The sequence below is a fragment of the Acomys minous genome (genome assembly GCF_964271855.1).
Source record: "Acomys minous genome assembly, chromosome: 4".
Lineage (NCBI taxonomy): Eukaryota > Metazoa > Chordata > Mammalia > Rodentia > Muridae > Acomys > Acomys minous.
In genome coordinates this window covers 84,244,055-84,259,956 of record NC_140486.1, presented here as the reverse complement: position 1 = coordinate 84,259,956, position 15,902 = coordinate 84,244,055, and the positions used below count along the sequence as shown (strand labels likewise).

The 15,902-nt window shown below is 44.4% G+C and overlaps 1 protein-coding gene across 4 annotated transcripts in view; it reads left to right on the top strand.

Moving 5' to 3' along the window:
* The window catches only part of SATB2 (SATB homeobox 2), a 185,807-nt gene that overhangs the window by 74,204 nt on the left and 95,701 nt on the right, over nucleotides 1-15,902 (top strand). For all 4 annotated transcript variants that reach the window (XM_084780227.1, XM_084780224.1, XM_084780225.1 and 1 more), the window contains 3 exons: nucleotides 6,032-6,158; nucleotides 7,296-7,419; nucleotides 15,264-15,366. In XM_084780227.1, the coding sequence (XP_084636353.1) occupies nucleotides 6,032-6,158; nucleotides 7,296-7,419; nucleotides 15,264-15,366 (354 nt within the window). The remainder of the gene's footprint in view (nucleotides 1-6,031; nucleotides 6,159-7,295; nucleotides 7,420-15,263; nucleotides 15,367-15,902) is intronic.

The window sequence follows — 15,902 nt, the reverse complement described above, 5'->3', positions numbered from 1 at the left end:
ATAAACTCCAGCCTTTGGATATTAAAGCTAATGTCTCATTTTTTTTCCCCAGGTTGAGTTTTCACTTTGGTTTTAAAATTAATGTCAGGATGCACCTGGAATAAAAGAAAGTTACTACTGAGTTGAATTATGAGGGTACTTTTGATATCGTGCTTGGTTGCAGGCATCTGTCTCCTAGATGAATTTTTGTCAGCCCTCTCCCCCCTCTGCCATGTCACTGTGGACTGTGAGAACTCACATGTGCCTTTCATGTGACACATGTGACACAAACTTTCACTGCCAGAAGTAGTACTTACAGTTCAGGTACAGGAGTGAAAGCTCTCACACTGGCTTATTTGGGGGACACTTTTACTTGGTTGTCTGTTTCGCAACAGGAGGCTTCTCTATTCAAACTCAATAATAGCAAGGATAGGATGGATACATTGGTTTATCTGCATATTTGTGACACATGAGAAAAATGTGTTAAATGGATGATTAGCACACCATATAAGCCTTTCTCGTGTTCTGTTGGTTGTACGGACTGTGTAGTCCCACACTCAGCACCACTTTAGGTAGTTTCCCAAATCTTCAGTCATGTTCCATTCAGCTACAATTTGCAGTATCACGAACTCTCTGGTTTTTATATATTAAAGGCTAATCATTTGAAAGACAGAATTTTGCTTTGTCTTTTCAGGGCACGTGCTTTCCCATAGATTAAAAACTGATTTAAAAAAACCCACTATTGATGGTTTCTTTTGTGAAATGTCAACTCCTTGACTCTAGAAGGATATTACATTGAGAAAGTGAAAAAAAAAATGGTCTCCATTGTTGTATCTTTTTAATTTTAGACAAAAATTGCTTCCATTCCCAACTTGATTTTATGTCACTAATGGGAAATTTACCTACAATTGCATTTTGTTATTTGGTCTGAATGCATTACACAAAGAGTGAATTGGCATTCTGTATTTTAGAATGAACAGATTTGTCTGGGTATAAACAGTTTTATTTATATTGTGCTCAATTCAATCATGTTAACATTTGTATGAATTTCAACTCCAAAATAAAGGCCCATAATTTGTGACTCAAAGACCTTGAAACTGCATCTGTAATAATCTTCAACACCAGGCATTTTCTGAATGTTTGCAGATGATGCATTTCTTGGAAACAGTAAGATGACTTGGGAGACACTGTTTATGTCTGCAGCAGCTCCTGGTGGGGACCATTTTCCCCAGAGAACTCCTAGGTGGAGCCGACTCTCTTGACTTTCAGGCTTATCCTCTCTTTACTCATTGGTCTCATTTTTTACTTTCTGTCAGAATAAATGTCAGTCAATACCCTGACTGACACATGACTGAAGATGAGCACCGCCCTGCTCCAGGGACTTGTCCTGCCATCGGGAGTTAGCACTGGGACAAACACTGAGAGCAGCAGAGCTGAGCAGAAAGGATCTAGTAACCCAAACCTTACAAAATGAAGCCTACCTCCAAGGTCTGGCTGTCACCCACCTAACCTTTAGCCCACTTCCATGTACAAGAATGAATCCCCCCAAAATGGACCAATGGTTCTAGGAAAGGCCAGGTGTTGGGTGGGGTAGCTCATGCCTGTGACCCCAGCACTCATGAGGTTACAGCTGGAGAACCATGAATCTGAGCAAGCCTGGGCTACACAGTCGTCAATCTAGGCTCAAAGGTAGACAAAGAAAATGGGAAAAACAGAACAAAACAAACCAAGTACTGATCCTCGCCGAAGCTGTGCAGAGAAAAGATGCTTTGGGTGAGCTGCTCCGGGGTCCCACATTGGAATCTGAAGAGTGTAGGCAGTTTTAGAAGTGGTTAGTGCACCAGACAGAGTGAGAGCGTGATGTCATTCAGAGCAGGAAGAGGAGCTCCATGTTTCGAGCATCCGTGGGTGTATGCGCATGCCCACCTGTGTGTCAAAACCGTTAAAACCTCAGTAATGGGTTTTCCTTTTTACCTGCTGAAGCTAAAAATCTGAGATTGTAGCATTAGAAATAGCCCCTGTGTACTGGTGGTTATGCCAGCGTTATTGAGATTTCCCTAGTGCTGAGAGGCAGGACCTATCCCTAGTGGGCCTATGACAATTCTTTTTTTCCCCCTTCACTGCAGGGTTCGGCTGAGATGAGTCTACTAAGGCTGTGATTACCCACTCCTGCAGGACTGTTAACAGCAGCCTTCCTCCTCCCCCTAGGGTAGTTTCCTCTATTTACCCTGCCCTCTTCCAGGAGAGATTCAGAGCCTTTAGCTTTGCCTAGGTGCTGTTCTGTCCTCACTTGGAAGTTTGCAAAGATGTTTGCCCCTGGTTTTTATTGAGTGTGTTATGTGGCAATGCCTATGCATTGAAAGCCTCATAGTAACTCAGAAGGCGGCCATAGTTTTCCTCCCTGCTTTATTGACAGAAAAACTGATGTGTAGAGAAGTCAAACAACTGGCCGCGAATCTCACAATGTGCCCAAACTCACCCCAACGTGCTGCTAATAACCAACCTACGCTAGGGTAACCGAGGCAAGCATTAGCCATCTGAACTGTCTTTCTTTAGGAGAAAGCTTTGTACTTGGGGCTTCCTGTGTGACATGTGCATTTTCCCCTTAAGAGAAGTACTTTTTACAATTCCACTTCACAGATGCGCAGACTGAGGAAACGAGAAATTGAGTAACTTGCTGGAGTAACATGATTAGGAGATGGTGAAGGCCGGGGAATGCTCGGGGGCGGTTCCCTTGGAAGCCCGCGCTCATTCATAGTTGCTGTGGTGTACGGCTCCCCAGTTGGAGTTCTTTAATTAACATTTGACTACTATTCTGAGTAATATTTTTGTCAATTCTTTTTTAATCCGGGAAGGAGGCTGTTCCCGAGAACGTTTTCCAAAGTAGATTAATGCATTAGACAGGCAGCCCTGCTTGGAAGGAAGGCACAGCGAGGGGAGTCACCGTGGCCCTTCCGCCCCAGGTAGACAGTTGAGAGTATACACCTCTCGACAGTGCAGAGAAGGAAACGTGTGCATTGCCTCCCTCGCCTGCCTGAGAGAATAAGCATGGACCCTCTGTTCCCTTGAAGATGTCGAGACCGGCTTGGAGCAGATGCTCCGTGTGGAGGTTTGCAGTGCTGTCAGGCACCTGTGTGTCTAATCCCAGCGTAAACAAGCCTCTTTCCGGCTCCTCAAGGTGGGGAAGGAGTTCATATAAATGCAGCTAGTCTATGACTTCCTGCGCACCCCTCCCTTTAAGGAAAATTATAGTTTAGTTTTTACTTACTGGGTAAACTTTTGTGTGTTTTTGAGGCCAGCCAGCTTTGGACTCTTGATATTTCTCCTTAGTGTTGGGGTTGCAGGCATGTGCTATATATAATAGCCAGCTCATTTGTGTGTGTTATGTGTGTGTGTGTATGTGTGTTTGTATGTGTACCTGTGTGCCACGTACACGTGCGTTCTGAGTGCATGTGTATATGTGAATGTATGTGTGCATACGTGCACATGCAAGCACTTGTAGACCACAGTTAGCCAGTGAGTGGCTCCCTTCATGGTTTTCACTTATTTTTCTGAGACAACAGCTCTCACTGAACCTGGAGTTCACTGATCGACTGAGCTGGCTGGCCAGCAAGCTCGGGGATCTGCCTGCCTCTGTGCCCTGGCACTAGGGTATAGCTATGCACCACCCTGCCCTACCTTCATAAATGCTGAGGATCTGAACTCAGGCTGCTGGCCTTGGCAGGCACTCTCCTGACTGAGCCATCCCTCACTTTTTTTGGACAAAGTCTTACGATATAGCTTAGGCTAGCCTCGACTCTCTGTGTAGCCCAGGGTAGCTTTGACCTTCCTGGGATGATAAGCATTTGCCGCCATGCCTGGCCTGCAGAATTTACATCCAATAAAAGTTTTCATATTCAGAGGCTGGTTTGATGAATTTTGACAAATTTTATACTGGTGCAGCCACTAGCCCAAACATGCAAACCCTTGCCGGTGAATTTTCTCGCCTGCTTGTCTCATTTCTGTTCCCGTAGACTGGTCCTGCTGCTCTTGCATTTAATATAAACGAAAGCACCCAGGTTTGTTTGGTTGTGTCTGGCTGCACTGTGGAATGCTCCTTAAAAATAAAAAGGGATGAACTAGACACACATGGCAGGATGACTGTTCGGAGAGTTGTCCCTGGAAGTTTGCAAGGTTCATTTTTTTCAGATTACCTTCATGGTCCCAGTAACTAAAATAACCCACAGATTCTTCTCGGTGACAATCGAAGAGCACGGCCTTTAACATCCATTTTCTCCTTTATTCTCCTATATGTATATAAAATTGTGCCTTTAGGATACGGTCAGGTTATGCTTAAGTTGTGGGTGATGGGGATATAATTTTTTTTAAAGGAGCGACGACTGCGCAAAGTCTTTCTTGAAAAGGCAGAAGAGGTTACATGTGTTCTGTGGTGTCTACATAAGGTGGCCAATGCCAGGAAAGGTAGAAGGAAGCGAGCAAGCAGAGCTGCCCAGCCCAGGGTGGCTGTCCACAGAGGCCCCGGATGCTCATTTCCTGTCTGCTCCGAGCTGCGTGCTGTGCACTTTTCATTGTCATGAGAGGGAATGTTAGGGAAACTATCCCCCCTCCTCCCCCCCTAAAAAAAAACCCCAGCTTTTCTTGGCAGGGGAAGGATGGTTTAAGGAACCAGAACTGGAGACATACGGCACCATGAATGAGAGCTGCGCCACTCTGCTGGAGCGCGGTCCAAGCACTATTTATACTGTAGCATATTCGGCAGCAGATTGTCAAGCCTTAATACTGAAACACTGCATCATTTTAATATTTTTGTTCTGTTTCTTCCCTGTTTTCAAGCATTATGTCAGGCAGTACGCCTTCATTTGTTTCATCTTGGACAGGACATGCCCCCACTAGAGCGTTCATTTCCTACCCTCAGAATCTTGCCCCACAGCCTTAGAGTTCTTTCGTGAATCTTTCAAAGGTACCTTTGGGTGTACAAGTGTTCTCTTTCTTCAGTGATAAAAATATATGTATTTTGAAAGAACCGTGTACTTAGACTCACCTGTATTGTCAAAAGGAAAAATAAAAATGCTGTTTTTCTTTTATCTCTATAAAGCATAACATTTTTATATGTGACAATTTCTGACATCCTGTGGGGACCATGAGATTTTTCATAGCATGAAATAAAAAATTTTGTTGCCCAGTGTCATTTGTGAAATGAGATTCTTTATTTTTTGTCTTCATCAACTTTACGTGTGCCCTGTGCTCCAGACCAGAGGGGCCCATTCATTGGGTGAATAAGTTAGCATTTTACCACAAGCTGCCTGAGCACCCCATGAATCTTCCTGCAATAGAGTTTATTTCCAAAGTTGATGCTCTTGGCAGCCCAAGCTTGCCCAGGGGCTTTGTTCTGTTCATCAGCCAGGCTTACCACAGACAGCGGGAGACCCACAGGGGGAAAGGTACTATCGTCATTCTAAAACGAACCCGGGAATAAAACCAGAGAGGCAGCTGAAGGCATCTTGCCTGTTTCTGAGCCCTGATACTTGGAACCAGAAGCCTAGAGGAACTCTCTTCCTGGGGCACCCTGGGATTCAGACCTCAGATTGTGGAGCCTACACAGCAAGTTTTCTTGCTCAATGTGAAACCAAGTCTTATGTTTATGTGAAGCTTGCCTTTCTTTCTTTCTTCCTTCCTTCCTTCCTTTCTTTCTTTCTTTCTTTCTTTTCTTTTTCCTATGAAATCAGCAAACCTGTATATTTAGCACCAGTCTTCAGTTAGACTGTGAAGCAAGACTTTGGGGAAAGGAAATATCCGTATGGTTTTCTAAGTAATTTAAGACACAGAAAAACATAAAAGAGCCAGTTGTCCATGATTAAACCCCATCTGTGTCATCCCTTATCTCCCCCGTGTAGTGTCAGCCAGAAAGGACTGTCATTGCATGGGGTTGTAAACTCTCAGAGTGGGTGTTCCGTTATTGACTGTTGAGTGACCTTCTTGACATGGGGCAAACTGTGGAAGGGTGGAGTGACTAGCAGACAGATGTTTACCATGCTTTTCTTCCCCCGTGCAGGAATAATCAAGCTGGGGAGATGGAACCCCCTGCCCCTTAGTTATGTGACAGACGCCCCCGATGCGACTGTGGCCGACATGCTGCAAGACGTCTATCACGTTGTGACACTGAAGATCCAATTACAAAGGTGCGTGTGTCTCCGATTGTCTGTCTGCTTCCTCTTGGAGCTGCCGCGTGGCTCTTGCATTCACTGAAGAGATCACCTTGTCTCCATTCATTTCTAGACAGTGGGTGAAATGAGAAGAGGGAGGGAGGAGCGAGGCGGGGGGGGGGGGGACCAGGGGTTGCCTGTCAATGCGTCTTTATAGTCCACGCTCCTACTGGGTTATGCTGTTTTCAGAGGCAGTGAACTGGTCACCCAGGGGCTGCCTGATAAATCGTTAAAAGTTTTCAGGGCAGGTGAAGGAGGGGGGCTCTCTCTCCACAGCCCCTCTCTGTGGCTTCTCTTGGCTTTCTCGGGGAGCTTAAGGCATAGCATCTGAAGCCTCAGATCCCTGGGCTGTCTTCCGGCTTGTCAGCTGAGGGAAGACTTGGCTCCTTCAGCAGGTTTAGAGATTTCTTTCTCTATGTGGTGGTCACTCGGTGAGGGTGAAGGGCAGGCTGTGGTCTATGGGGGGAGGGGTGGGGGTTCAGGAATGCTGTGCACCTCCCAGCATCTGCAGGTTCCCTGTAGCCTTTTATTGTGAAGTGTCTGCAAGCTGTGTCTTAAGCAACGCTGTCCTTCAACGTAAGATGTTTAAAGCTGTTCTCCTTTGGGAGAACTTTTCCTTTGATTTGGATTCACCATCCCCACCGTTTCCTAGCAATCCTTCCTCAGGGTCTTTCCTAAAAGTTACTTTCTGACTGGGAAAGTAGCCTCTCTGAAGTTTTCTGGGGAAGGTGAGCTTTTGCATTTTGGATTTGAGGGACGTGTGCTAACATTTTACCTTAGAAGAGGCATGTTGAGTCAGTGTTGGGAAAGTCCCTCCTACAACGCTACATCAGTTCCTCAGTGCCTGGGAAGATCTCATGCTTAGAAATGGCATTTCTTTCTAGTCACATGCAGAGAGACAGTTTTCATTGACTGTTAGGATGGGGAGGCACCTCTGCTGGGGTGCAGTGAAGTCTCCAGAAGCAGCTTGTTCCCCTCCGCTCTCTTGGGCTCCTCCTAGATGTCCCACTGTGACACTGAGTTGGGACTCAGGTGCCACAGAGTGCATGTGTCCACTGCAGTCAGGGCCGTCGCTGAGGCTCATGTGTTACTCATCCTCGCTGTGTTTTGCAGTTGTTCGAAGTTGGAAGACTTGCCTGCGGAGCAATGGAACCACGCCACAGTCCGCAATGCCTTAAAGGAACTACTCAAAGAGATGAACCAGAGCACGTTAGCCAAAGAATGCCCTCTCTCCCAGGTCAGTGGTTCCAGGTGGCATCTTCCTTGGGTCGTCTCTGCAGGCACACTGCACTGGTGGAGCCTGGGTTTTATAGTGAAAGGCACCAGTCATTTCAGGGACAGCCTTCTGATGCCGTCTCGTGACAATGTACGGCACACTTTCCAAGAATGATTATCAATTTTCCGCATTGTGTAGATGGGACATCATGACCTAAGGAGTCACTTAAGTTTCATGTTGAAACTTCTTCTGCTGGTTAAGGGCCAGGTTGAGGCCTTACAACTTGCTGTGATTAAGGGACCCTTTGCCCCATTTTGTTGTTAGAGGTTGATCTTTACGCTATAGACATTTGTAAGTTTTTTGTTTCTCTTTTTAAAATAAAGTTAACACGCTCTCCCTCCTTCCCTCCCTCCCTCGCCCCCCCCCTCACACACACACACTACATTAGACACAATGACAACTCACTTTTTGTATGATCATAAACTAAAAGAGACCATGAAAATAAGAAACTGAATGCTCTAAGGAGGAAGCCAAAGCCATGTCATATTTGGTTTTCCTGTTGGGGCTTGGCAGTTATATAAAGGTTTCAGTGGACAGTATACATTTTCATGAACATCCCAGTGGCCTGTAATTTACAAAAGAAACCTTGAAGACAGAAGAGAAATGTGGAGAAGTCCATAAAAAGGCAACAATTGCAGCCTGTATGTTCAAAGGGAAGCAATGATTTAGATGTTCTGGCCAGATGCTAGGGAAGTGTAGGTTGTCCTTCTGTGTCTGCGTGTTTATTTTTTTATTTCACCTCTCAGAGCATTTCTAAAGTGGGATAGCCTCTTCCTTGTGCCCTGATGCCTTCGTGAGTCACCAAATCTAGTCATATAGGCTGTCTGTCCCTACAAAGCAGCCCAAATGTGTTACCAACACAGCTTCTGGTGTCTTATTTACTCTTAGCTTTGAGTACAAAACCTCAGGTCTTGAGAGTTTTGGTCATGGACCTCAGCAGAGCTTGGCCAAGAGGGCTGACTCACAGCCAGCCTTGTTAAATGAAAATTTGAGGGAAGGTACATAATTTACAAAGCCATGCACCTTCCAATGTTCTCGGGGTCTTGATAAAAGTTTAGGGTTTTGTGATAAAATATCTGAAGGAAGGTTAGTCTTTTAGCCTTTTGAAGTCTGTAGGTGAATAGTATTGAGGACGTTCTCAATGCTGTATGACCACCACCCCTCTGTTCACAACTTTCGTCATTCCACACAGTGTCTGTAACCCCTGAGCAATAATTTCCTATTCTTCTGCTTCATTAGATGCCATAACTTCTCTTTTCTGTCTATGAGTTTGTGTGCTCTGCATCCTCACACAAGCAGGCCTGGGAAAGGGGAGTAGAAGGCCACCAAAAGACACTGCATGACTTTTATAATTAAAAGTATTTTATTCCCCTTCACTATTCTAAAAGTATCATTATAATCTTGTGTTTAATATGTTCACTGGCACACCACAAAGCAGCTTGACAAGCCTGAAAGTACACACTGTCACTCAGCCTTGCATTTGCAGAGTACAAAGGGAGGCTGGGAGACACCGTCCTCCTCCCTGTGGGGTGTTCTCACTAGGACAACATCTATCATCCCCTGGTCCTCAAATGTTCTTTCATAGAACAGATGTATTACATATCTGCATCTCAGCAACTCAAAGCATCATATTGCTTTCTGCACAAATTAATCCCGCCATGGCAACAGGGATGTGGAGAAGGTTATCCAATCCTTTTCTTTTTTCACGTTGGAGGAAAGGGAGGCACTCAGGCCTCTGTCTTTCTGTATGTTCTATACAAATCATCATGTGAGTGGGCGATTAGGCTTTTTTGTTGTTGTTGTTGTTTCTTGTTGTTACTTTGCCTTTGTTCTGAGATACAGTCTCACTGTGTAGCCCTGGATGCCCTGGAATATGTGGTGATCATCCTTCCTTCATCTCTTGAGTGTGGGGATTAAAGATGGGTACCACATACCAGCCTCCTGTTAACTGTTAGACTGCCTTAAGGTTCCTTCCTTTTCTGGAATTCTAAATTATCTGATTCAGGAGGGACATAGAAGTCATCACTTCTATGTTCATTTTGTTTTGGAGACAAAGTCTCACTTTGTAGCCTTGACTGGCATGGGATTTGCTATATATAGGTCAGGCTAGCATTGAACATCTGAGTTCTAAGTGCTGAGTTACAGGTATGTGCCACTATACTCTCCCTCCCCCCCTTCTCTCTCTCTCTCTCTCTCTCTCTCTCTCTCTCTCTCTCTCTCTCTTTCTGTATGTGTTTGTGTGTGTACACAAAGTTTGTGTATCTCAGGCTGTCCTCGAACTTGCTATGTTACAGAGGCCAGCTGTCACTTCCCAGTCTTCTCTGTTTCTATGTTGTGGTTACATATGTGCACCATCATACCAACTTCCACTTTATTTATTTATTTATTTATTTATTTATTTATTTATTTTTATGTTATTTGTCACCTTGGTTTTTTGTCTGTTTGTTTTGTTTGTTTTTAGAGACAGGGTTTCTCTATGTAGCCTTGGCTGTCCTGGACTCACTTTGTAGACCAGGCTGGCCTTGAACTCACGGAGATCCGCCTGCCTCTGCCTCCAGAAGGCTGGGATTAAAGGCGTGCGCCACCATCGCCTGCCTATTACCTTGCTTCTTGTTTTGTCTGCAAGACAGCTAAGGCCTTTGCACCGAGCTCTGTTAGTTGATGGGGGCAATAGGGAACATTTCTTCTTTTCATTAGCCAGCTTCTGCACTTAAGAAACCATTGACGGCCAGTGAGAGGGTTTAGTGGCCCAGCCTGAAGGCCTGAGTTAGATCCGAGGACCCACGCAAGGGTAGGGAAGAGCTGGATCCCAACAGTGCTCTTCTGACTTCCACATGCCAGCTGTTGCATGTGCCTCCTCACAAGCTAAATAAATACAAATGCAATTAAAAACCAAATGAGGTAAAAGAGGGTGTGCGTGTAGGAGCGTGGGAGGGCGGCATGGGATCACACAGGCCGGAAGTTGGCCTCTTCTCTGTGCCACTTCCCTGCATGTCTAACTTTGGTCAATTTGAGCTTTCTCTAAGCCCTCAGTTTGGAAATTGGACCATACTTATAATCAGGTGAGGCATCTGTCACCTGGGCTAGTTAAAAAAACAAAACAAAACCAAAAAACCAAGTGAGTTTTAAAAAAATCTATCTCAGGAACCTACAAGCAAGCGTATATTTAGACATGGCAAGCTAGCTAAAATAAGTATAGTCGGTCATGTGTCCCTTAACGATGGAGCTTCGGCGTGAGAAGTGAGTCTTCAGATGAGTTCATCATCATCATAGGAGCACACGGAACGTGCGTGCCAACATCTAGATGGTAAGGTCAGTCACTCAGTGTGGCCTTCGGATGCAATCAAGAGACGTAGGACGTGACGAGTGTACAGAGGTGCTCCTGAAATAGCACAGCATATGGCTTCCCAGTGAGCTGCATGGACGAGCGCATACTCAAAAAAAAAAAAAAAAAAAAAAGGAAGAAGGAAGAGCATACTACTTACATAAACCAGTACTAGGGTTGTTTGTGATCATTGTCAAGCATCGCATATTAATTTATAGGTGCGTGTGCTATAGTTTTCTATGACTGGCAATGTAGAGGGCTTGTTTACCAGAGCATGACTGCAAAAACCTAGTAGTGGCACATTTTGTTGCAGTGTTATGTCCCTGGGAGATAGGTGTTTTTCAGTGCTGTCATATCTTTGGGGATCACTGCTGTGTTGCTGTCTCTCGCTGAGTAGAGCATCCCACCCATAGCACAGCACCTCGTTGAGCACAATGCTTTATTCTCTTGCAGTTTGGCTTAGAGTAATTTCAAATCAGCTAGTTGACTTTGGAAGGAACGAAAACAATTCTAATATATTTAGATTCCCCGAGTATCTTCTTATTTATGTATTTTTAATTTTTCTGAGACAGAGTCTCACTGTGTAACTCGGCCTCTGCTGGAACTTCCTATGCCAACGAGGCAGGAATTCACAGATACTTGCTTGTCTCTGCTCAGGTTAATGGCGTGTGCTACCATGCCCAGCATAGTACCATATTTTTTAAAAAAAATCAGGGCTGGGAAAATATCTCCATGTGAACGTACTTTCCATACAAGCGTGAGGTCTCCTTCCTATAAACCCCATTTATGATAGCCAGTCATGCTAGCACACACCTGTAATCCCAGTGTTCCTAGCATGCATCCCTCGCTCATTAAAACATTACTTTCCAATACAAGTAGCAAACTATGTGTTGTGTAAGGCGAAGCTGACTGCAAAATACCACTCTTGAATTTTATTCTCCATCCACAACTTTTGTACTTATCACTTGACACCTCATAAAGAATTCTGAAAAATTTCAAGTGTTTCTGAGTTGGAAAGGTATTTTAAGACCTCTGATATGTTATAATACATAATATACTTAATATATATTATAATATATAATAGTCATAAAATAGGTATGCCTACAATCACCATTTATGTAGTCTATAAACCATAGGCTAATTGCATAGCCATAGGCTCTGTTGAAATAGCATCTGCATGGGGCCTGCTTAGGCATCTCTATATGGGTACCCGCATTTCATCTTTCTCATAGCCCACTACCAAGACAAGCGAGACATGCTCTGTAAATGCAAAGCCATCTTAATATCAGCCCCCAAGAAAACAGTTCATTTTCAGAGTTAGAAATATCAATACACACACATCTGCCAGGTCATTTTTTAAAAATCCATGTTGCTTTACAGAGACATGATTCCTCCAGTGACACTTACACTCTGGATTGGAAAAAAATTGACTGACCTCTTCCCCATTTGCCAAAAACATATGGGGATCCTAAGACTCCAGCTGTGTGGTTGTTCTGGAAGGACTAGAAAACAGAAAAGATAATGACTTGTAAGATCACACACACTTTTAAGGGCAGGGCAGAAGAGAGAGATGTGCACTGTCAGAGTGGAAGATGCAAAGGGTTTTAGGCAGAATGGGACGAATTCGTCCCGTTCTGCCTTCACTGCCTCATCCGGCTTAAGACATAACTGACAGGCTGTGGGAATAGCAATAGCTTGGTGGTAGACCACTTGCCTGATGTATACAAAGCTCTGAATTGGATCCCCAGTAACCCACAATGGAAACAGGGTGGTAGCTCATTGGAAGATAATGGACACCAGCAGCAGCTTGATCCTGCACTACCTACCTGTCCAGCATCTTCCAACTCAGACAGCATGAGAATACGATTGTCTCCTTTAAGTTTAGAAGGTGCACATGTTAAAAGTGGGATGATCCGCTGGGTGCAGTGCAATCGGGGAGGCAGAGGCAGGCGGGTCTCTGTGAGTTCGAGGCCAGCCTGCTCTACAAAGTGAGCCCAGGACAGCCAAGGCTACACAGAGAAACCCTGTATGCAAAAGCAAACAAACAAACAAACAAAAAAACCAAAAAACCCAACAACAACCAAAAAAACAAGCCTACACAGAGAAACCCTGTCTCAAACAAAACAAAACAAGAAAATAGGATAATCCTACATACCATGACCTTTGCTGTGCACTATTTCCAAAATGTACCTGTGTTCTGAAGTTCTCACGATGGTATGTAATAACTTCCCCATGAAACTATCAAGTGTATACCATGCAGAAAATTAATATGAATAACTGTATCACCGACTGAATGAAGTCTTTCTGGCAGTTCAAAGTTCTCATTAGCCAGGGGGTGTCTATTTTTTTGCTACCTAATTCCTTTGCTTGGCTCATGGTTGACAGCTGATGTGTGTTCTGTAGCAGTAGAGAGACTCCATCGGAATGGGGGAGAGAGTCTGACGGAGGCAGGTGGCCAGCCTCTTCCTTTTTAAAGCACTTGCATGACTTTTGGACCCTGGTGATGGAGCCAGTAAGGACACCTTCTCCGCGCCTCCCCGCAGAGGCTATCGATGGCCTAAGCAGTGGCTCTCGTGGAGTAGCTGGAGCAGGGTGCAGAGAGAGGCTACAGAGTGAGGGAGCCAGGGATTGTCTGGGACCGGAGTGATGGGGCTTGTGGCTGTCTCTCCAGTGCCTTCGCCAAGAGAACATTCATAGCAAGATGGAGAGATGGTAAGCATGTTTGCGAGTTCACACCCTAGTGTGCGGTGGCAGGCAGCTTTTAATAGGTAGCTCTCATGTTGGGATTTCTATTATTATGACATTTCAGTTTGCCATTTCAGAATTTCATGCCTGTCCCTTCATGTGTTAAATTTCAATGACTCAGATATCCCACATCAGAACTATGTGAGACACGAAGAAGAAGGGGGGGGGGGGGAGAAAGACCGGAGATGGCAGCTTGTCACTTTCCTCAAGGTCCCTCTGTCTAGGAAGAGCAAATTGATCTCAGGCCAGAGAGGGAGCTAGTGCCGGCTGGTGCTGCACAGCCTTGTTTGGTTATAAAGCAGGCCATGCTAAGGCAGATTCTCTAGGGCAGCAGGGAGACACTTGGGCACTGGTGGGTTTGTGTGTGTGTGTGTGTGTGTGTGTGTGTGTGTGTGTGTGTGTGTGTGTGTTTTCTCAGTACTGTGTTCAGACTCAGAGCACAGCTAAAATGTCATTTAGAGCTCAGCCAGAGGAGGCTAGCCATCTTCTTTGTGGAAAAAGCCACAGGGGTTGTGAACTGAACTCAGGACTCCTTCCTCCACATGCGCACCATGATGAAGGGGGAGGGAAAAAAAAAAGGAAGCGCGTCTGAGGCATTAGATGAGCGTCTGTCTGCTGAAGGAGGAACAGCATCCCTACTAAGTAGCTTGCTTTGATTCACTGTCATCCTCTCTATCTCTCCCACTGTGTAGAGATGTCATCAGACCTTCTAAGATTTCCTACGCAGCTCTTCCATGTCAGGGGATGACTTTTTTTTCCCCCCTAGACAAATGAGACTTACAGGCAGGGTCTCAAACCTTATGTCATTAGGATCACTTGAGTGTTCATGCCCATTTGCTGTTACACAACACTTACAGAAATCAAATCTCTTTACGAGAGGGACATATGTAATGCCACAGCCAGTTCAGGTATGAGTGGGCATCTGCCAAGGGTTTTGGCCCAGGCATACCGTGCCACCCGGGAGTGTCTCTCAATAGGACATTTAAGTCAACATGTGCAATTAAGCTTTAAAAGTCCCAGTGCTGGATCATTCCATGCTCCCTTGCTTTTCTTTCTAACCCCAGGAACAAACAGATCTGGGGTGAGAGGGGAGGAAGAGCGAGAGCAGTTGTCAGTGTAAGCGCTTAGAAAGTTTTAGCTTTAATTCGCTTTTGGTTGCAACACAGTTGAAGTGTTAGGTCTGGTTTCCCCTGCTCGAAAATAGCACCGTTAAGTTTCTCATTTGGTGAATTTTCACACAAGTGATAATCACACGTTTCTATAAATTATATTAATTTAACTTATTTCCCTAAACGTTGTTCTGCAGTGTGTAGCACGGATGTTCTCAGATTCTTGGCTGTGTAAGCTTGTTGCAGTTGGAAGAGGAACAGAGACATCTGAGAAGCATTATCTGGGTTACGGATGCTGGAGCAGCTGATGTCACCTTGTGCTCTGGCTCAGCAGCCCGGCTGTTCCTCCCTCTGCATGGAATCTGCATGTCCCGCTCCCTCCATCTTTGACAGCACTCTAGGACTGGCTTTTGTGTTAGGAAGCATTGTTATTATACAAGTAAACTTCGGCGATTGTGAGCACAGGTCATCCTGTTTGCCATTAAATCATTGAGTTTACAGGGGAGCCATAGTTTTTACATGTAAAAGACAAAGAAAATCTGTATGGGTTGCGTTGTGTCTCTTCTTGTCTCTAAAAAGGGACATTCATGTATATGAAAACTAACTCATCTTTTCCTTCTTTTCAGAGTATGATTTCATCCATTGTAAATAGCACATACTATGCCAATGTGTCAGCAACCAAGTGCCAGGAGTTTGGGAGATGGTATAAAAAGTATAAGAAGATTAAAGGTAATCTCAAATTTTGTTTGTTTGTTTTTAAAGATTATTTGTAGATTCTCAGGTCAATGACATAGATGTTAAGTATAGATATTATTTGAGATATATATGTATATGTATATGTGTGTACATAAGTATTTTTAAAGGTAAGACTCAACATTTCTGTCATGAAATCCAACCCTTAATTTAATAAGAGTTGTAAGATTGTATTAGGACCACAAGAAAAATTATTAGCAGAATTTGGCAACTGTATAGTTTTCTCCAATGATCCCTATAAAGGCCAAAATCCATTAGGATGCAAATTTAAGAGTTTTATTCTATGTTGCATAACACTTAGGACTTGACTGCTAATTAACAAGTTGGGAACGACTGCTGCAGTATCAGGAAAGCTTTGGCTAGAAACAGAATGCTGACATATTTATTTAGAGACAAACCCTGGGCAATGTAACCAACAGGTGTCTGTGGTCTGGCAGAGTTGACTCAGATCTGGTCTGGCACTTACTAAGTATATGTATTTGGTCAAATTCTGTATCTTCATCTAAAAATTA